This window comes from Nannospalax galili, unplaced genomic scaffold (assembly GCF_000622305.1).
Source record: "Nannospalax galili isolate Female #2095 unplaced genomic scaffold, S.galili_v1.0 scaffold291, whole genome shotgun sequence".
Lineage (NCBI taxonomy): Eukaryota > Metazoa > Chordata > Mammalia > Rodentia > Spalacidae > Nannospalax > Nannospalax galili.
In genome coordinates this window covers 492,507-514,950 of record NW_008330588.1, presented here as the reverse complement: position 1 = coordinate 514,950, position 22,444 = coordinate 492,507, and the positions used below count along the sequence as shown (strand labels likewise).

At 42.6% G+C, this 22,444-nt stretch overlaps 1 protein-coding gene across 7 annotated transcripts in view; it reads right to left on the bottom strand.

The window, feature by feature from the left end:
• The window catches only part of Ints10 (integrator complex subunit 10), a 32,195-nt gene extending 12,201 nt beyond the window's left edge, over positions 1-19,994 (bottom strand). For 6 of the 7 annotated variants that reach the window (XM_029554636.1, XM_008850150.2, XM_008850132.2 and 3 more), the window contains exons 1-13: positions 19,732-19,994; positions 19,231-19,298; positions 17,011-17,114; positions 16,239-16,378; positions 14,379-14,460; positions 13,746-13,886; positions 11,669-11,840; positions 9,058-9,227; positions 8,152-8,285; positions 6,093-6,246; positions 5,555-5,637; positions 4,422-4,574; positions 3,538-3,646 (exon numbers count right to left, since the gene is read on the bottom strand). In XM_029554636.1, the coding sequence (XP_029410496.1) occupies positions 3,538-3,646; positions 4,422-4,574; positions 5,555-5,637; positions 6,093-6,246; positions 8,152-8,285; positions 9,058-9,227; positions 11,669-11,840; positions 13,746-13,886; positions 14,379-14,460; positions 16,239-16,378; positions 17,011-17,114; positions 19,231-19,298; positions 19,732-19,860 (1,639 nt within the window). In that variant the 5' untranslated portion in view covers positions 19,861-19,994. The remainder of the gene's footprint in view (positions 1-3,537; positions 3,647-4,421; positions 4,575-5,554; positions 5,638-6,092; positions 6,247-8,151; positions 8,286-9,057; positions 9,228-11,668; positions 11,841-13,745; positions 13,887-14,378; positions 14,461-16,238; positions 16,379-17,010; positions 17,115-19,230; positions 19,299-19,731) is intronic. The other variant, XM_029554644.1, reaches the window with a different exon arrangement.
• Positions 19,995-22,444: the final 2,450 nt, after the last annotated feature.

The following is a 22,444-nucleotide window of genomic DNA, read 5'->3' as shown; positions in this document are numbered from 1 at the left end:
GATCTTTTTTAAAGGTTAAAAACTCATCCAATTTTATGTCTTACAGGGCTTATACTGAGTTCAATAATATATAACTATACTAATTCAACTGTGAACCTAAAAACTTACACCCACTTGTGAAAGAGATGTACAGCTGCTCGGGAGTATGTTACTGAATATGTTAAAGCTGTAGTGAAATGCTTCTAATCATGTAGCTATTAAAATTTTTTTAAATTATAACTATTAAAAAATTCTTCAAAGCATAAAAATTTGCTCCTTAATAATTAGTAGATGTGAAAAACATTATCATTGAAATCTACCTGATGACTTTATATCCATGATCAGATGCCAAGGAGCTCAGAAAGTAACCAACTGTGACTAGTAATAATCTGATATATAGAGATTAGAAATGCATGTGCAAACATCTTAACGTCAATTGTATTAAAAATGAAGTTTTCTACATAAAACTCTGTATTTTAATATGAAATGGAGATCTTTTTTAAAGGTTAAAAACCTCATTTAATTTTATGTCTTATAGGGTTTATACTGAGTACAATAATGTATAACTGTAGTAATTCAAGTGTAAACCTAAAAATGTACAGCTAATTTTTGTAAGAGATGCAGCCTAGCTCAGAAAAGTGTTATTGAATATGTCAATGCTGATGTAATGAAATGCTTCTTCTAAGTATATGGTTATTAAATAAATAATTTAAAAAAATTCCTGCTGGGCTAGAGAGATGGGTCAGTGGTTAAGAGCACTGGCTATTCTTTCAGAAAACCCAGGTTCAAATCTCAGCACCCACATGGTGGCTAATAATTGTCCATAACTCCAGTTCCAGGGAATCCAACATCCTTTTCTGTCCTCCATGGGCACTGCATGACACGGGTGCACTTAAACACATGCAGGCTGTTACAGAGGACCTAAGTTCAATTCCCAGCACCCACATGGCAGCTAACAACCATCTGTAACTTCAGTTCTAGGGGATCTGACACCCTCTTCTGACCTCTGTGGGCACTGCATATCATGGGTGACCTTACGTGCATACAGGCAATACACTCATACACATAAAAATAAAGTATTTTTAAAAAATGCCTGCTGGGCCAGGCATGGTGGTATAGAACTTGAATCCCAGCACTTGGGAGGCAGAGGCAGGTGGATCTCTGTAAGTTCGAGGCCAGCCTGGTCTAAATAGCGAGTTCCAGGTCAGCTGGGGCTACAGGGAGACCCTGTCTCAAAAAGACTGAAAAAAAAAAAAAGCCTGCTGGGATCTTGGTTGGGATCACATTGAATCTATGCATACATCTGGGAAGAAACAGCACTTTTTTTCTTCTTTTTGGAGACAGGGTCTCATCATGTAACTCTGGCTAGCTTGTTATGTAGACCAGGTTGGCTTCTTCAAACTTCCAGAGATCCTTCTGCTTCTGCCTCCTGAGTGCTGGGATTAAAGGTGTGTGCCAAGTATGTCCTGAGAGAAACAGCACTTGACAATATCAAAAGTTTGATGTATGACCACACTGCACCATTTTCAAAGACTGTCTCCTTTCTCTCAGAAATGCTTTGTAGTAGTCCATGTGGTGGATCCGTACATCTTTCATTAACTCTATGCCTGAACATTTTGCTTTTGATGTCATTATAAACAGTAACCAAGCATTTTATTTTATAATAGCTTACTGAATGTACAAATGTAATTGTTTTACACAGTGAAATGTTTGAAAACTTTTATTGGTTAATTTCAGTAGCTCTGAGGAAGGAGATCCCCTAGGCTTTTCAGCATAAGTAAACATGTGGGCCTGAAGAAAGCAAGTCATACTGTAAATGGCCTTCTAAAATTTTTATGCCTTCATTCTTTTTCCTGGTTTACAGCATGGGCTAGTATTTCCTGTGTGAGGAGCTTAAGTGCTGAGCGAACACACCTTTGTACTGAAAAGAGCATTCAATACTTCATAGCTAAACATGGTACTGAGGAGTTACCTTCCCCTCATAGTTTTCTAAGATTTATGTTTTTAATTTCATGTGTATGAGTGTTTTGCCTACATGTACATAAATGCACCCATGTCATGCAATGCCTGCAGAGGCCAGAAGAGGGCACTGGATTCTCTGAAACTGGAATTATGGATGGTTAGCTGCCAGGTAGGTGCTGGGAATCAAGCCCAGGTCCTCTGCAAGGGCAGCCCGTGCTCTTAACCGTTACTCAGCCATCTCTCTAGACCCCCTCATAAGACTTTTAAAAATCACAAGTTAGTACTGAATTCTGAATCTATAGATGATCATAGCCTTTTTTCCCCCCAGTAATCTGATAATGTGGTGAATCATACTGATTTTTGAATGTTAAGCCAGCTTTACATTTCTAGTACAGGGGTCGTTATTCTACACACTGCTTACTTGGCTTGTCAATGCTTCAGTGAGTACTTGACATCTGTATATATCCACACAGTGGATACTGACTTTTAATGTTCATTTACTGAGTAGCTCTTATTTGGTTTTGCTATCAGTTACATTGGCCTTAAAGAAATGAATCAGGAATCATCTGTAAGAGAATCCGTGTTGGATTAGTGCTATTTCTTGTTAAGTTTGTGATAAAATTTACCACTGAAACCAGTTGGAACTAGAGTTTTCTTTGTAGAGTTTATAACATTCTGATTTTTCTATTTCATTTTGTATCATTTTTTTCTAAGTTGTGCTTTCCAAGAACTTCTCCACTGCATCTAAGTTGTTAAATTTTTGGCAGAAAGCTCTCCATAACTTGCTCCCATTGTCCTTTTGACTCAGCAGGACAGCAGTGACTTCTGCCTTCTCATTCCTGACACTGCTGACTTGTGTTCACCCTCCTCGGGAGCAGTCTTATTGACTGATCAATCGTGGTTCAACTTTGAAGAATATTTTCAACATAAACCTTTGGTTTCATTAGTTTCTGTTCTGTTTTCTATTTCTTTATTCTGCTCTGATCACTATCACCTGCCCTCTACTTCCTTCATATTTAATCTGCCTATCCATTTCTAACTTCTTATGGGAACTTAAGATTACTAGCACTAAGCAATCTGAGGGTTTCTAAAATTTATTTTATTTTATTTTTCTAGGCATGTCTCCTTATAGCCCCAGCTGGTCTACAGCTCACCATGTAGACCAGGTTGGCCTTGATCTCACAGAGATCTGCCTGCCTCTGCCTCTGGAGGGCTGGGATTAGAGGTGTGTATCACCATGTCCAGCCTCAAGCAATCTGAGCTGAGATAAAGTTCAAGAGGGTCCCTGAGGTGACACTTCCTCAAGAGGGTCCCTGAGGAGCACAGTGAGACATTTCCTAATTCCCTGCAGTTTCCCCAGTCCTGGGCAAAAGAGGAAACACATTCTTCAGAGATTACAAACTCAGGAAGTGGAGGAAGCTTTGGGGAAATATCAGGTTTACAGCTGCTTATGAATAAAGCTGAGGCAAACCCTGGAAAGGGATTAACTTTCCACAGCACACAGCAGTGCAATCTCATTAGAAACTGCTATCATACTGCTCAGCCACGGGTCCTAAAGCTCTTCTGACAAAGCGAAAGTGAGACTTCTCAACGTACCCTTTCTGAACTTGGGCTTGACTTTGGAGGGTTCCTCTTGTGATTTGCCTCCATCCTGAATGGGCAGCACCATGTAGCACATCAGATCCAGGACCTTTTCACAAGTCATCTACAGGAGACAAGACCACAAAGACTAACCTGCAACTGGATTCAAACCAAATAAGCATAACTGCACATTTCTGCAGTACACATGCAAGAAGCACACGTGTAGCATTCTATACTCCTTCATGTGAGCATGGCTGTGTCCACAACAGTGAACACACAGAAAATCACAATAGGAGTAAATTAAATTAAATCTAAGGGGCTGGAGAGATGGTTAAGAGCACTGACTGCTCTTGCAGAGGACCTGAGTTCGATTCCCAGCACCCACATAGCAGCTATGAACCTTCCTTAACTCCAGTTCCAGGGGAATCCGAAGCCCTCTTCTGACTTCCACGGCATTGCACAACACGGGTGCACTCACATACATGCAGGCAATACACTCATACACATAAAATAAAAATAACAAAATATTAAAAAATTAAATCTAAATAGATATTAAACTAAATATTAAATCTATGTAGCAGAGGGAATTATAATCCAGTCTTTGCTGCTAAAACAAACAACAGAATTTGTATATGCCAGTAAACATACATAGTGCTCAGCCTTCAACTAGACAGCAAGTGTAAAGCCAGCCTGGGCTACATGAGACAGCCTCCAAACCAACAAACAAAGCAAAACGAAACAAAAAAGCACTGAAGCCCATATTTACGGAAGTTACACTTAAAGAACAAAGTCAGCACCAGATCAATTAAGTAGCAGATCTAGGTCACATTCAAGTAAACATGCACTGACTGAGACAGCCCAGGGTAGTGTGGAGTTTCCCCCCAAACCTTAGTACTCACTCTGTACTCCCCCAGAGCAAAGTGGCACGTGGCCAACTGGATGAGTGCCCTCTGGTGTTCTAAGGTCCCTTGTCCAGTGATCTGTGGCTGAGACAGGGACCCCTGGAGAGCTGCTAAGTGATGCAGACTGGCTATAGCCTTCTTATACTGACCCTTGAAGACATAAAGGCAAAGAGGAAAAGAGCACTGACATTAAAAATATATACACACGAGCCTCCAGAGGTTGTTAAGCAGGAATTTGGCAACAGTAAGGATCTTTGTAGAATTATCTGAGAAGGGGACTTAGCAACAGAATCCAACCACAGCTAGTGAAATTCATAAGCAAAGCCATCCCTGGGAATCCTCAGGGGACTTGCTCCAGGAACCCCAAGGACACCAAGATGAATATATGTTCGTCCCTAATATAAGACACTAAAGTTTTTGTATATAACCTGTACCTATCCTCTCACATACCTCAAATCATCTTTAGCTGCTTAAGATACTTAATATAATATAAATGCTACGTTACAGGAGGATGACAAAGGAAACAGTGTGCACACGCTCAGCAGAATCATAATCTGTTCTTCAAATGTTTTTATCTCCAGTCAGTTCAACCTGTGGGTACAGAACCCATGATATAGAAGGTAACACTACACAGATGTTTCTTCTTGAAGTCTTTTTAAAAAATTATTTTAATTGATTTATTTTTATTTTATATGTGTGAGTGTTTTGCCTGCATGTAAGTGCACCATGTGTGCAATCATGGTAGAGGCCAGAAGAGGGCACTGGAAGCTCAGTTACAGATGGTTGTTAGCCACCATGTAGGTGTTGGAAACTGAACCTGGGTCCTCTACAGCCAGTGCTCTGCTCTAAACCACTGAGCTGTAAGTCTTGCTTTTTACCCACAGGAACAGCTGGAATATAACTGGACATACCAAAGTACGGAGGAAGGGGTATCAGAAGAGTTACTGAAATGAAAGTAGACTAAGCCCTAAGTGCAGAATGCTCCAAGTTTGTATAAAGCACTGGCTATTCCCAGGGAGCAGAGAACACAGCTTACAAGTTAAAGCTGGTTTCCAACAATCCTGCCCCGCAGCCTGAAATGCCCGTCACTTTACACGATAGATGACTGCACCAAATGTCTGTCACTCTACCTGATAGATGATCATATCAGTGAGGAAGATTCTTAACCACAGCCAGGTATCCGTCTTCCACGACAAACAAATTCTTGTAAATTCTGAAGGAGAATTCAAAAGCAAATTTACCCCAAATAGGTAAACACAGAGGTAGAGAGAAAACTGAACCTAGCCAGAGAGAGACCTAGCCAGAAATCTAAAAGATGAATGGTTATTTTAGACTTTGATTTTCAAAACAATGCTTTGGAATTTCAGGCATATAGTAATTAATGTGCAAATGGGATTTCTTTTTTCTTTTTGGTTTTTACATTTTATTTGTTTCGTGTATGTCATGGCCCACGTGGTGTGGCTGTCAGAGGGCAACTTTCAGGAGCTGGTTCTCTCCTTCCACCACATGGGTTCCAGGGATCAAACTCAGGTTGCTGGGCTTGGCAGCAAGTAGCTTTACCGACTGAGCCATCTTGATGGCTTGCCACAGGATTTTTACAGGACAACACTAGCCTAAGGATTTCATGCAGAAAATGAAAGGATGCTGGCCTGACAGGTGCACGCTCACCTTTGTCCAGGAACTCCAGAGAGTAGAGCAGCTCCCAGCTCTCCCTAGCCAGCTTGAAGCTTTCCAGCACATCCATGGAATTGGTGAGCTCTGCTTTATTGACCACGATGTGACGATTCCTTCCTTTGGTTGAACACTCTTCATCATCTGAACTCTGGGATGTGGAGAGCATGATTGATTTAAAGATATAAACACAATCAAATACTCAAACGCCATTTAGTTATGCTCTTCGTTCTGCCTACTATGAATTTTACATCAAAGAATATTATAGGATACATCATTTTCCTAATTTAACACCTCTGATAATCAGTCAGATTATGAAAATCAAGATTTTCATCTTGACATTCTCATGCAGTAAAGTTTTACCTTTAAAATTAAGTTTATTGGTTTCTGATGAGAAAGTCTTACAATTTCAAAACATCAATTTAATCACAAGTTGAAAATGAGCTGAGAGATTTAGCTTAAGTGGTACTTCCTTTAGGATTTATCAGCTAAATGTGACATTATTTCACTGGCTTCCAAACAACAGTCTTCCAAGCAGTCGAATAAAACTGAAGCTTGAGTCCCTTAAGACATAGTCAGAGAGTCTGGACAGTTAGCTCAGTGGTTAAGAGCGCTGGTTGCTCTTGCAGAAGACCCAGGTTCAAATCCCAGGTGGCAGCTAACAGCCATCTGTTGCATGCATGCGGTACACTAAAACATGCAGGCAAAACACTCATACACACAAAATAAAAATAAATTTAAAAATAAAATAAAATATGCACAGGTGGGGCTGGAGAGATGGTTCAGCAGTTAAAAGCACCGTCTGCTCTTACAGAAGACTTGGGTTTGGTTCCTAGCACCAACATGACAGCTGACACCATTAACTCCAGTTCCAGGTGCTCCGACATCTTGCTACTTCCACAGGCACTGCGCAACATCTGTGCACTTACATGCAGGTAAAATGCTCATACATAAAATAAATAAAATACGCTCAGGTATCTTCAGCCATGTGCTCAACTCTCAAGCTCATCTCACAGGAGAGGCCCTTTGTGTGGGCACCGCCTTTTGAAGTGTCTTCCTCCCTACCTGCAGAGCTTCATGTCCTTTGGCTGCTTGGAGTGCCTGGGGACTCTACCCTACCCCGCTTGTTCTCCTCAGCAATGACACCCACACCTTTTCACCTTTTCATAGTAAAAACTGTCCACCAGACAGCCTATTTCACCGGGGCTTGTCCCATAGCAGCAGCAGTGAGCAAAGATCATATTTTACTATCGTGAATAGTGTGTTTATTTGTGTTGCAACCCATGGAAGACATTTTTGCCTCTAAATGAGATCAGAAATTTATGAAAGAACCCCAATGGCTTTTTGGGGGGAGGGGGTGGAGTTTCAAATAGTTTGAAACATTTTCTCAAATGTTGAGAAATCAAGTTTGAAATATGTACGAACATTGAAACACTGAGAGAGCGCTATCAAGAGACAGGCACACGTTGCGTGCTAGAGAGCAGGACCACCACGTGGCTCCAGCTCCAGCTGTCTAGCACATCATATGAGTTGTTAAGTGAGGCTGAGTGGAGACCCAATGCTTGGTGAAAGGCTTCCTGAATCATCTGGGGCTGTTGGGCTGCCCTTTCCATCCTGAGGACAGTACCCACAATCCCCTGCTCTAGCAGTGAATGCGGTTCTGGCTTTGTTTTGTCAACTTAATACCATTCAGCTAAAACACAGTTAAATAACACAGAACAGGGTTCTTCTACCCTGTCACTACTGGTCTGCTGGCCTGTCTTGTATGTTGTAGGATGTTTGGCCCCATCCCTCGCTTCTGCTCACCAGATGGCAATTAGCAATCCCTCCCCACAAAAAACTACAGCTGTGACAATCAGAAATGCCTCCAGTCATTGTCAAATAGCCCAGGTAGACAAAAGGGGTGGTGGTGGTGGGGGGCTACCTCCACCTCGATCAGCTAGCTTATACAGTAATTATATTCTCACTTAATAAGCTTTATTAATTCAGCTCCAAAATCATATTTTACAAAGACTCATTTCTGACAAGTGACAAATAATACATCTGAAAGGCTTACCATGGTTTTTTCTCTCCCCTCAGCTAGTTTTCTCTTTTTATGTACGTGTTTATTGCGATCAATCTCTACATCACCATATACGTTGACTACATCTTCAAGAAGAACCAACGGAACTTGGCTTGGGGCATTAGGACCTATGCAAAGGAGGGAATATTAGCATTAAAAATGAAGAAAGAGTACTCAACACCTGTAGAAGGAAGTTCAAGTGCCACATGAAAACGAAGCTCATTAAAAATATGCCCAGTGTGCCCTCAACTGGGCAAACAAGCATGCACACACACAAGAAGGAAACAAGCATGCAAAAACACACACAGGAAGACCGCACAGATACACAGCAAATCCTTAACAGAAATTCTCTTTAGTGTGAAAACGAAACAGTGTTGCTTCTTTGCATCTGTTATGTATCTGCAATTTTCTGAGCAATGACCATAAGCATAAAATTACCATAGAGACATTACATTATGACTGCACACTCCAAACAGAACCTAAAATTATCAAAACCCTAAGTCAACAGGTAATACATATAATATACAGTTTACCTAAATTGTTCCTATTGTGATATCTTTATAAACCCAGGCTGGCCTCAAACTTGCTATGTAGCCAAGGCTGGTCTTGAACTCCTGATTCTTCTGCCTCAGTCTCCCATGAGCTGAGTCACCATAAAATCTACTTTAATACTTTGCTATATCTGTTGATTATTTTCAAAACAGAAGCATGCAGGATCACATTTAGTTTCACAGTGCCACTATAGCCTTTAATGTAGGAGCCCTAACGAAAATCCTTCTACATCAAAACTACTAACGCCATTCCAAGCCAAGCTAAATGACCAAGTACAAAGAGTACCAGCTGGTACTGTCCTCTGTCCCACACCAGTATTTTGGGGCACTCCTGAATGTGCAAACCCACCTTGGAAGAGAGATGGCTGGATGCTGCTGACATATTGAAATGCATTTTTGAAGAAGACCAGCATCGTGGAATAAATCACTTGATTTTTATATCTTGCGTGTGCTTCATTGTCAAAGTTGTTCATGTACCTACAGAGCTCCTTCATCCGATGCAACATGTCACCATAGCTTCTGAGAGAGGAAGGGAGACAAACCATTTCAACCACACAGGCTTGTGGGCAAAAGGCCTAAAGAAAAACTCTGAGAAAAGTCACTGTACTTACCCAATTTGGCTTTAGGTATCTAGGTATATAGTCATTCTTACTTTTTTTTTTTTAAAGTAAAATGAAGTTTATTTTTATTTTATATGTATGTTTTGTATGCATGTATGTAAGTACATCTGTGCATGCAATGCCTATGGAGGCCAGAAGGTGTCAGATCCCCTGGAATTGGAGTTTCATAGCATATGCACTGATCAAAGCAGGGTAATTTTTACCTCCTTATCATTACTTTGTGTTTAGAACCTTTGCGCTGCTCTACTCTAATTATGTAATGTTGGGTTTCTGCCAGGGTTTAAGGTCCTATTACCTCACTCCCCACCACTGTTCCCAGTCACTAGTGACCACCATTCTGCATTCCAAATGGCTTTGATTCTTAACATGAACATATGAGAGAGAACATGCAAAAGTTGTCTTTCTGAATCTGATTTACTTCACCTGCGTTGTCTAGGTCTGTCCATTTTGCCAAAAATAAAACAACATGCTTTATGGCTGAACAGTATTCCACTCTGTGTGTGTATGTGTGTGTGTGTGTGTGCGTGTGTGTAAATTTTCTTTATCCATTCATAGGTATGTAGATTGATTCCATATCTTGGCTACTATAATTAGCATAGGAACAAATATGGGTATACTGATGTCTCTATGATATGCTAATATAATTTCCTTCGGACATGGACAGCTAGGTCATATGGTCATCTACTGTTAGCGTCTGTGGAACCCCACACTATTCTGCATAGTAGTTTTATGAATTTACATTCCCATCTGTGGTTTTTCTCCATCCCGACTAGGATCTATTGTGTTGTCTTTGAGATAACAGCTACTCTAAAGGACGTGAGATAACATGTGAATGGTTTGTACTCCTGATGGTTAATGAAGTTAAGCGGTTTTTCACCAGTGCATTAGCACCTGAATTTCTTCTTTTGAGAAGTATCTATTTACATTAAAATTATTCCTTATTGTCTGCATATGAGTGGTAAATTTCCCCTTCTGACCCAGGGCTGTGACCAGACCAAGCCGACTTCATGTCATAATACATGCCAAATTAACTTCTCTTTTCTCTGAACCACTGAAGGGGTCAAACATGAAACTACCTCTTTTTAAAAAGTATTTTATATATGTATGAAATATGCATGTGTGATCACGTGTGTGGCACACATGTATGGGGGTGCATGTGACTGAGATGCATGTGCATGTGGAGGGCTGAAGTAAGTCAGGTGTTTTCCTTGACTACTTTCCACATTATTTATTTGCTAATGCAAGGTCTCTCACGGAACCCAGAGCTTATCAATTCAGGCTAGTCTTCCTAGCCACTTTGCCCTAAGAATCTCCTGACGCTGCCCTTCAGCGAGTGCTAGGATTGCAGGTTGTTGGGGAACCCTGCTGTTAGGGTTGCAGTTTCTCCATGTCCGGATAGCCCTGAGAGGCTCGGCGCCTAACGGAGAGACTCCCCTTTTCAGCAAGGGGCCTCCTGCTCTCTTCCTGGCTCACCTGGAAAGTGCCACCAAGCACGGATGCCTGACCTTTCTGGCATAGAAACTACCAGGTTTTTTCTATATGATAATCAGACACTGTCTGACAGTCTGGGAGATAGGAGCCCACTGCCACATGTAAATAAAGCATACTATGAGCACCTATCAACTGAGGCTTTTGCTACTGCCTCCACACTATAAATTCTCTAGTTTTCCCACTAATAAACGGAGCTGTATCACTGTCTGGAGCTGAGCTGTTTTCACTGTGTCTGGAGCTGTGACATTGCTGTTTCACTGCGCCAGGGACCAGCCTGGGATCAGTTTCCCCGGAAGGGCTGTCTTCCATCAGCACTCACTGGCCGTCCTGACCACATTCGCTGCTTCTGTTCTCCCTGCCCATGTGGATCAGTGGCCAACGACCCACGAGCACAGGGAGAGCCTCCCGCAGCTGGCCTGAGCCTCCCACAGCTTGGTGCAGAGCCCGCCTGCAGCCGCCTGCAGCAGGTAGCTGCCATGCCTGCCCTGCTTTACTCCAATACTCCTACCGCAGCTGGCCCGAGCCTCCCGCAGCTTGGCGCAGAGCCCACCTGCAGCCGGTAGCTGCCATGCCTGCCCTGCTTTACTCCAATACTCCTGTTTGTGCAGCAAGAGCTTGATCCACTGAGCCATCTCCCCATCCCTCAACACCATTTAAGAGTTCACACTTCAGTTACGAATATTTGAATAAAAGGAAAAACCACCTCTTTTGCATAAATGGTGGCAGTCATAAAATCTGCCCAAGTGCATGATGTTGGTTTACAAAAAGTGGTTTTGTTTTCCACAAAGATTCTGAGATTATGAAACCAAAACATTTGATGGGCAATTCTAGAAATAAACTATTTATTACCGTCTTCCTTTATCCATCTGCCATTCGCATCTCATTCCAACAACATTCAGAATCTTAAACAGTCTCTCCCAAGGGTCTACAATCTGGGACGATTTTTCAGTCAGTCCTTCTATTACATACTTCTGAGAGCTGCGTTTGCTGGGTGACATTAAATCAGATGTATCTTGTGCACCTGAGATGTGAGGAAAAGTAAATTATGATTAATATCAATACTTATTATCTATGTGGTACTTGATAAAGAGAAAAAAAATCTGACTCCTCATTCACAAGACAAACGCACTGACCACCAACATAGCACAACAGGAAAAAAAGCTTATAAGGATAGAAAGCATGAAAACTGTAACCCACAATAAATATTATTATCTATTATATGACACTTGATAGAGTTAAGTCTAACTCCTCATTCAGAAGGAACAAAGTACTGCTGTCGATCTATCACTGTCACATACTGCCCTACGAACACGCCACACCAGGGAACAGTCCTGATGCCTGCAGCGCTCCATCACCTAGTGAGCCCTCAGCTAGAGAAGCAACAAAAACAATGAAGCTGCAGAAGAACCCAAGAAGATTGACAGCGAAGAGATAAGCAGACGCTCCCGCAGCCTCAGCGTGCTCCCGACAAGGTTTGCAAACATGGACACTGACACCCAGAGGTCTTCACTGATGCAGAGTGTGATTAATGCTTATAGTTAAATCTCTGATGAAAACAACAACCAAATGACCCACAGCCTCAGCGTGCTCCCGACAAGGTTTGCAAACATGGACACTGACACCCAGGGGTCTTCACTGATGCAGAGTGTGATTAATGCTAAAGTTAAATCTCTGATGAAAACAACAACCAAATGACCCACCATGGCACAATCCTAAAAAGAGCCCCAAGGAGGCCCCTTGGGCAGGACGCAGAAGGTGCCGTCTCAGTAGGAAGTGGCAGCATCACACAGGGCACTGCCCCTAAAGTCCCCCAGGGGGAACGGGCCTGGTGACAGAAGGCAGCTTAGCTACAGGCTATGCCTGTGTTTTAGTTTTTAACAAGAAGTTTAAAACATGAAAAAAATTCATAGAAAAAAAACACACAGACACACAAAGTATTTCTGTCCTGCTGTACAATGTGTTTAAGTATCAAAAAAGATTTATTTAAAAAAAAATCAAACAATTACAGGTTAGTTTCAAGCTAATGAGTTAAAATTTTTTTTTTAATCACAAAGTTGCGAGTTACACTTTAAACTAATTTATTAGTGAAGAAAAAAGCTTATAAATCGCCAGGTGTGGTGGCACAGGCCTTTAATAGCAGTATTTGGGACGCATAGCCAGGTGGATCTCTTGGAGTTCCAGGCCAGCTGGGGCTACAGTAAGACCCTGTCTCAAAAGCACCAAAAAGAAAGTTTTTTTTAAATCAACCGTGTGTAGCCTGAGTCTATAGTGTTTCTAAGGCAGCAATGTACAGTCACGTCTGAGGCCTTCATGCCTACCTCCCCAGAGCAACTTCCAGTCCTGCAAGCTCTGCAGAAGGCAGGTATTTAAACAGGTTTACCATTTATCTCTTACAATGTATTTTTACTGTATGTTTTCTATGTTTGGGTATGTTTAGATTCACAAATACCACGTATTAAGTTGCCTACAGTATTCAGTACAGTAACTACCTAGCTCTGTACTCTAGGAGCAATATGTTATACCACATAACCTCAGTGACTAGCCAGTTATAGCACCTTGGTTGGTACAAGTACACCCTATGATGTTAACAATAAAATTGCCCAACAATACATGTATGAGAATGCTGTTCAAGGACCCACAGTGGATGGCTGGTTAAAGCAGGAAGTGGATTTTGAGCTGCAGTACCTGTGAGATGTCCAAGGCCCCTATATGAAGTTCACCAACTGGACTATTTTGATCAAGGGGTAGAACTGGTTACAGAAAAGTCTCAACTCTTGACCACATGTTTATTTTTCCAGACACCATCTTTTAGAAAGACTGTCACATTAGCATACATACAAAATAGTAAACAGAGTGGTTAAGGATTTCTGAATTTATAATTTTACCAAAGCTAGTTTAAGTAAGACTGCCGGCTTCTCCCACTTACCTTGATGCTGATTTTCTATCTGTGTGGACCTAGTGACGTAATTGATATAAAATTCAGCTGCTTTGTTCAAGTATTTATATAGTAAATTGGCAGGCAATCGAACATCATGGTTGTTAATGATTAGAGGAAGGACATCACAAACTGTTGAAGGGGGAAAAATTAAGACACAAAACAAAAAACAGATCAGGTTGTTTACCTGAAGATTCTGACAAAAACAAAATTCATTTTCAAGTTCACTTAATGTAGAAGCTAAAATACATAGGGAGCAAATCTTGTGGCACATTTATTTAAAAACAGCTGCACCAAGGGACATCAGTGGAAGGAGGCAGAGAAGCACATCTGTAGATTCCACACTGTGGCTAAAGGTCGACAGCTTTCACTGGGTCATGTGTCCATGATTACACTCAACACTTGCACAGGTCTACACAAACCCCCTTTGAGGTATGGAACGTTACATAACACTGACTTAGAAATTGTTTAAAATGCTTTCCTGCTTGAGAAAAATCAAAGCAGAATTTCACTTTCATTATACAAAGAGCTCCTTTGCTTCCTGCAACTGCCTTTACCCCCGAGATGACCATTATCTCATATTCTACTGCCTCAGGAAATAATAAGAAATACAATTATTCTTACCAAACAGTTTTCTGAAGCAGTTAACAGGAGATTCTTGTTCTTCAATGGTCTCTGCTTCTAGCAGTGCCTCCCCAAGGCCAACCTGTATCAAATTAAAAATCATTTAAATGTGCACAATGTAAGGTGCCAGAATTACATGAAGAAACAGAAACTGGGCCTTAGGTGTTCAGTAACTTTCCAGAAGCAGTGGGTAGTCACAATTCAAACCATTCGTTCATTTTATTTAATCAGTCTCTTTTACTTGTTTTTTTTCCCGTGCCATTTTTTTTCTGGCTTATGGCCTGGTTAACTCTTTCCCTGCTTCCTTATATTCATTTTCTAGATCTGCCATTACAAAGTTCTAGAAGTGGGGTTCTTAAAACAGCAGACATTTTCTTATGATTCTGAAAACTAGAAGCCCAAAAGAGAGTCTTGGCAGGGCTGTGCTCTCCCTGAAGGCTTCAGGGCAGATTCCTTCCAGAGGGTGTCAGCTGCCACGCTCTTTCCTGAGCTAGCAGCTGCATCATTCCAGTTCTTCCTTGTGACCTTACCTGGTCCTTTCCTCATGTGTCTCCATCTTTATATGACATTCTTATAAGGATACTGGGTTTACGCTTACCCTAGATTGGTATGACTTAATCTTAACTGATTATATCCGCACAGATACAGTTTTGTTTTCTTTCTCTCTCTTTTTTTTTTTTTCGGTCTTTTTGAGACAGGGTCTCCCTGTAGCCCCAGCTGTCCTGGAACTCACTATGTTGACCAGGCTGGCCTTGAACTCACAGAGATCCACCTGCCTCTGCCTCCCGAGTGCTGGGATTAAAGGCGTGCGCCACCACGCCTGGCATAGACGCTGTTTTCTTTATATAGTCATGAACCCCATAATGAGATTTTGGTCAATAATGTACTGTATGTATGAATTGATTGCATAACGTTACACTGTCTAGTGATGGCATAGCCATCTTAGTTTATGAAAATGAACTCCAGTGTTCATCTGAAGAAATTGCCTAATAATGCATTTAATAGGCATGGGTTTGGGGAACATCATGCAGTCTTTGATTATTGCAGTGACTTTTTAATCTTCTGTATAGTGTGGTCTTTTACATTGCTCCACCCTTACCGTAGAGATCCCTACAGGGTTATAAAAGAGGATGAAATAAGTTCTTGGGTGGGTTCTGATACAGGGCTTTCTGCTATGCAGGGTACCAGTAGTGAGAAGGTGGCCTTAAAATTTAGAAATTTTTGTCCAGAGCTCCCCAAACTGTATGATTATCTACTGGAGTCTCAAGAGAACTTGTTCTCGAGCTCCTGTATCTTCACACCGTGAAGTCAGTTTCCCCAGTTCTTGGAAAAACTCTCCATCTGTATCTTCATTCTGACTCCAATTCCAGTGCTCCCCGGAGTTTCAGGAGACATTTTATTAGCTTTTTAATTTTGCTAGTTCAGAAGAGAATAAGCAAAGTGGTCAGGTGGTCAAGTGAACTGATCCTCTGGTGTTTTCTAGTCTTTAAAGTGGGCTTACTTGTTTCACTGAGTCAGTTTTCTCCTTCCACCATGTGGGACCTAGGGATGGAGTTCAGGTCCTCAGGCTTGGCAGAAAGTACCTTTACCTGCTGAGCCATCCTGTCAGCCCTGGGACTCTCATTCGAACTCAAACACATCTGTAATCACAATGGAAAAACACTACCTTCTAGTGTTCAGATACAAATAAATATGATGCCACAGCTTGGTGACCTCATAAGACAACTTCCCCTGGAAATGTACAGTCAATGTTCAATACCAGCTATGGCCATTTAGCTTGACTCATGGCAGAGACTCTAATGTAATGGACACTACAGCTCCTAACACCGAGGAGTCTACTGTAAGGAAGTATCAACCTACCCCATGTTGCACCACTGTTTCAGGAAAGCGCCTCAAAAGCAAGAGCAGCATCTCTGATCGTTCCAGTGTGTTAAAGCATTGTTCTGTAACCTTTAGCAACATTTCGCACTGGACCCGACCCGGAAGAGTTTCAAATAAACCTGTAAACAACACATTTCACCTTTAAAAGAAAATATGGACCCAAAAGTGTAAAGTAAGGTTTTCTGATGGACACAACAGTAAACAATCACTCAGACTTAACCTACAAAGTAGCAGTCCTCTGAATTCCAGCCGGTATGGCACGAGCCAATTGCTAGACAACTGTCAAGCATTTGGAGGTCTGGTGGATCCAGGGGACAAGAATGGTCTATGTGATGGATTGCCACGGAGCTTGCTGCATTAAGAGGAGCGTGCACTTGCTTAAGGTGAAATGGCTGAAACCATCTACTTGTTAATTTACCTAGAATTTATCTAGTCTTTAGTTGACACCGAAGTTCAAAGAAAAGTTAAAAAAACAACTTAATGGGGCTGGAGAGATGGCTCAGTGATTAAGAGCATTGGCTGCTTTTATAGAGGGACCTGAGTCCCATTCCCAGTATGGTAGCTAACAACCATCCATAACTTCAGTTCCGGGGGACTCCAACACCCTCTTTTGACCTCTGCTGGCATTGCACAATACAGGTGCACTTACAGACATGCAGGCACACATTTTATGCGTATATATATTCTAGAAATGGAATGAACTTCCAGAAATGGTCATTTATAAACTATTCAGCTGTGACTACATACTCACTTCTTAAAAACTGTGTCTGTTTGTCCTGCGAATCATTCCTTAATGCTGCTGTGATGAGACTGATTTCTCTCCATACCACGGGCTGGTCTGGGAAATTCACAAACCTATTTTTAAAATGAGTGCAATAAATTAAAATGTCAGATTTAAAAAAAAAAAGCAAGAATAATAGCATTGAGAGGAAACCATTTTTCTTTAGGTTAATGTTTACAGATGTGAAAGCCAACCAAAATAAAGACACAAAAATAACTCATTAGCTTAAAAAACAAGAATATGCATTCTTTTTTATTTTATGTGTATGCGTGTATTGCCTGAATGTAGGTAAGTGCATCTGTGTCGTGCAATGCCTGCGGAGGTCAGGAGAGGCTGTCAGATCCCCTGGGACTGGAATTATGGGCGGTTGTTGGCTCCTATGTGGGTGCTGGGATTCGAATCTAGGTCTTCGGCAAGAACAACCAGTGTTCTTAACTGCTGAGCTATCTCTCCAGCCCCAAGAGAATATGCATTCTTTAGAAGCTCATTTTTTTGTTTTTTTAAGTGAGGGGCTACGGAGTAGCTCAGTAGAGTGCTTGCCTATTGTGCACAAAGCCCTGGATTCAATCTCCAATACCTCATAAACCAGATGTGGTGGAGCATGCCTGTAACCCCAGCACTTGGGGGGTAGAGGTAGGAGGATCAGAAGCTCAAGATCATCCTCAGCTATCTTAATGGGCTGAAGACCAGGTAATACTGGGGTATATGAAACCCTGTCTCAGTAAAAAACAAAAGAAAGCAAAGGCAAGTTGGACACATCATTCATCTTTTTGTTTTTTCACTGAACACACAATGTGACCAGCTGCCTCATGTTCCTGCCATCATATCTTGCCCACCATGAAGAACTATAGCTTCAAACTTTGAACCAGAATAAACACTTCCTTAATTTGCTTTTTGTCAGCATCTGGTCACAGCAATAACAACAACAGTAACTAATGCTCTATGAAACAAACAAACAAACAAAAAAATCAAACTGAAGACCACAATAACCAGAGAACAGCTTTGAAGAAAACCAACATTATGAGCAGAATGAGCGGCACAAACTTCAACAACAATATAGCAAGGTATCACTTCCCAATCATGCTGGGAAATGGTTGGGGAAGGGACTGGAGAGCTGGCTCTGTGGTTAAAAGTACCTGCCGCCTTGCAGAGGATCCAGGTTCAGTTCCCAACACCCACAAGGCAGCTAACAACCATCTGTAACTCCAGTTCTAGGGGATCTGACACCCTCTTCTGGCATCTGTGGGCATTGTATGACAAAGGCGCACTTACATACATGCAGGCAAAACACTCATACACATAAAAATAAAAAATGAAAAGAGACTGATAAGCCAGATGTAGTGGCATAGCCTGTGTCCCAGCTAGCTACACGGGGGATCAAATGTATCCCTGAGCTCAAGGTCACCTTGGCCTATAATAGTGAGATGCATAAAGAACAAAACAAGAAAGGAGCTGGAGAGTGATCTCATGCCTGATGAGACTGTGGGTTAGCTGGCATTCTTATAGACCACTTGTGGAAAGAGAAATTAGGACAGTTCTTTCTAGAGAGTAATTTGACACACCATTAAAATTTTATCCGGGCATGGTGGCACACACCTTTAATCCCAGCATTTGGGAGGTAGAGGCTGATGGATCTTTATGATTTCAAGGCCAGCCTGGTCTACATAGCAAGTTCCTGGCCAGCTGCGGCTACAGGGAGGCCCTGGCTCAAAAAGACAAAAAAACCCTCTTTTTAAATGCACATACCCTTTAACTATGAAAACATACCTCTTAGTATAGGAGAAACATCAGATTATGCATTCAGAATTACTTACTGGCATCCTAAACAAGTGTATCCAGATGTTTATATCCAGAAGTTTATATACAGATGCATAGACAAATACACATAAAACTTAGCCCTGGTGGGGTTTAGAAGGGTCTTTCACATTTCATTCCATCAATTACTGTTTGAACATTTGCAATGAACCTGTTCTCATATAAAAGAATTGGATACAAATTTTGAGAACAAAACGTTAAGAATAAAAAATTTTCTACCTAAGGCGTGTCAGCAATTAAGACAAAGCCTGGCATCATTATTAAGTAAGTTGTGGGGATGCAGGTGACCTTCAAGATCCTCCCCCAACCGCAATGTCACAGAAAGAAAAGCTCCTGGGCATCCAGTGAAGGTAGATGTCCCCAGAGCTCACTCACATGTCATACAGAAGCCTCCCAGCTGTGGAAGTCCTCTCTGCATTCCGCTCCACGGTGTACATCTCATACTGCAACGACAAGGTAGACAGGGTCACCACCCTGAGCCCGTGGTGGCTGGTCCCACTGCAGCCCACCTGCAGCATCGCTCAGCGGTGGGCCTTCACTGAAAACCTCCCAGAGGAAAAGAAGGGTCGAGAGCAATCACCTGGACCTCACGAGTGGGGCCCGGGACGCACTCCATCCGCAGGACAAGTTGGATAGGGTTTCCCAAGTAGCGGGCGCCGAACCGCTGGCTGCCACTGAGATCAACAAGCCGGTCAACCAGACAGGACCCTCGCTTGGTCTCCGCCTTTTTAGGCTCTGGGGCAAGCATGGTAGGAGGTGCAGCACGGAGTGCGGCAGGAGAGACAGAGGGAGTGGGGTGCACCGGGCACTGAGCCCACGGCCACCGAGCATCGCTAAGTGCTCAGCCCGGCTCGTGGGCAGCCGGGCCTGACTCACCTGGATGTTGAAGTCAGCCGGGTAGAGGCTGCGGGCGGTGATCAGCCATGCCTTGGCGGCCCACAGGTCCTGGGGCACCAGCTCGCGGGCTCGCTGCACCAGGAACTCGCAGTCGCCCTGGGCCGACATGACCCAGGCGGCCAGCAAGCCGACACCAACCAACCCTTCCGGCACCGAGACTCCCGGGAGCTCAGCCACCGTGGGCGGCCACTGCGCATGCCCGGAGGCGCCCGGCGTGCACGGGCGGAATCCGCTTATCCGGGTTTTCCAGGCTTTGCAAGCAGCCGCTTCCCCGGGGACGAGCAATCGGCTCCCGCAGCGGCTTTTCAGGGTCGTCTGTAAACTGCGGAGAACTGGATTTACGTTCCTCGGACTGCAGCGTGACGCTGCCGCGTCCAGAGCATGCGCGGGAGCCGGCGAGCTGGGATGCTGGGCTCCGTGCGTACCCCGGTGACCTCACGCACCGTTTAAGAGGCGCGGGAAAAGCACGGACACTCGAGGTGTGGCTCGTGAGTGTCCGCTGGGTGTGGTACCCGGGACGAAGATGCGGAGGAGGAGGAAACAGCTGGAAGGAGCCGGGTCGCGGGAGCCCGCTGTGCCGGGGCTGTGCGGAGCGCCCTCACCTGGGGGCGTCGGGGAGTGCTACCTTGTTGCTTTTGAGTTTTGCTAAAATCTTTGCTAGAACCACCCTTGTAACTTGCTTGTTTCGCTTCTGTTTGTTGGTTTTGTCCAGCACTGAACAGTTAGCGTTTGGAAAGTGCATCCCTGGATGCATGCATCACCTCCCCAGCCGGAGTCTTAAGCTCAGTGCGCATATGACCAAGGGAAAAATAGGGTGCAATTTCAGTCTGTCGCTTTACCAAAACTCCAAGTTTGTTTTGCGTTTGAGCCAAAGAAATGTCTTCCGGCTCTGCTGACAAAGGAGTGTTCGTTTACTTAATTGGAAGAGTGCCAAAAAGTGAGTTTTAAGCGTTAGTTTCAATCCAAGTAGTATGTATATAGTTTGGTTTTGAATCAGCTGTTGTCACCAATTGCCATTTAAAACCAAGAAATAAAGGATTCAAAGCTGATTACCCTGTCCGCTTCGGGTTGACCTCGAACACCTTGTTCTCCCGCCTCCACTTGGCGAGTGTTTGTAATTACAGAGCTGCGCCAGACCTATAAGTTTATTTTTTAACCAAACAAATTGGCATATATATAAATAACATTTAAAATAAGAGTATATTTCATTCGTACATTACTGTGGTGATCAGAAGTTCTCTGATGAAACTGTAGCTACACTAAAAATTCAGTCTGCTTGGCCTTGGGTGATTAGAACATTGTTGTTGGGGAGAGATGGAATGTAGATTGTGGCCTTTGCCGGCCATTAATCTTAACATTGATGCCTGACTTAACAGTCTAGTAGATAAGCTGCTTATGTATTGTTAAGCAGACCTCCAACCTCCACCAGTCTTAAAGCTAAGATTTTTGGTACTTCTGAAAGCTCTGGAAGAGCTTTCCTGCCTTGCTGTACCCCCACCAATGTAACTGATTGATTTATAATTGATTGATTTATAATTCTTTTTTGTTCTGTGACTATAAAAGCTCAGATACCCAGTGTGGTGGTGCACGGCTTTAATCCCAGCATTCTGGAGGCAGAGGCAGAGGATCTCTGTGAGCTCCAGGCCAGCCTGGTCTGTATAGTGAGCTCCAGACCAGCTGGGGCTATAGGGAGACCCTGCTCAAAAAAGAAAACAAAAAAAGCTCAGATAATTCTTCTACAGTGCAGCATGTCATGCAAGACCACTTGAATCCCTATCAAAGACTCGTATTAAGCTTTGGATAAACTTTTAATTTTAATTTCTTTTAAAATTGATTTGTTGTTGTTTTTGTTTGTTTGTTTTGACAGGATCTCCCTGTAGCCCCAGCTGGCCTAGAATTCACTATGTGGACAAGGCCAGCCTCCATCTCACAGAGATCCACCTGCCTATGCCTCCAGAATGCTGAGATTAAAGGCATGGGCTACTACACCTGGCTTAGAGTCATTATTTTGAATGTCAATACTATTTATAAAATAGGTTTGCTAATGATAATTTATAAGTGAATAGTCAGAGTTTGTATTAACGCACTAGTTTTGAATTCATGTACTTGGTTTTAGACATAGTGTTAAGATGTGCAGAGACAGAAAACATTATTTTATGTAAAACACCAAAGTTATCAAATCCGCTGATGTCCAACTTCCTTTGTTTTGCTGTCTTTGAAGAAGACCATTTATAAAGCCTCCCCCCTTTACTCAGCTATTCTGAGACTTGATTGTGTTTCCTTAGCATCCTTCAGCTGGCTAAGGTGAACTCGCCATTCAGTGCATTAACCTCCTCATTCTTATGGGATATTTGAGGTTCTGGAAAATTTATGGTTCCCAGCGTGTTGTTTACTTTCCCCAGTGATGCCAGGAGCAGCCTGATTGTCTGATCAGTTTGCAGATCAGAGCACCCAGTGGTAATATATATGGGGAATGGTGGAAGGCAGAAGACCGAGTTATTTACTTATTATTTTGCTCTTCACCTGTGTTAGGCATTGAAGCTAGGGCCTTGTACTCACGGTACAGGTGCTCTACCACTCATCTGCATCTCCAGACCCTAGAAAATTAAATTGAAACAGAGATCAGGATGAATTTTATCTTGCAAAGTATGGGACATTGAAAATAGATTGCTAACTCAAGCTTTTTTTTTTT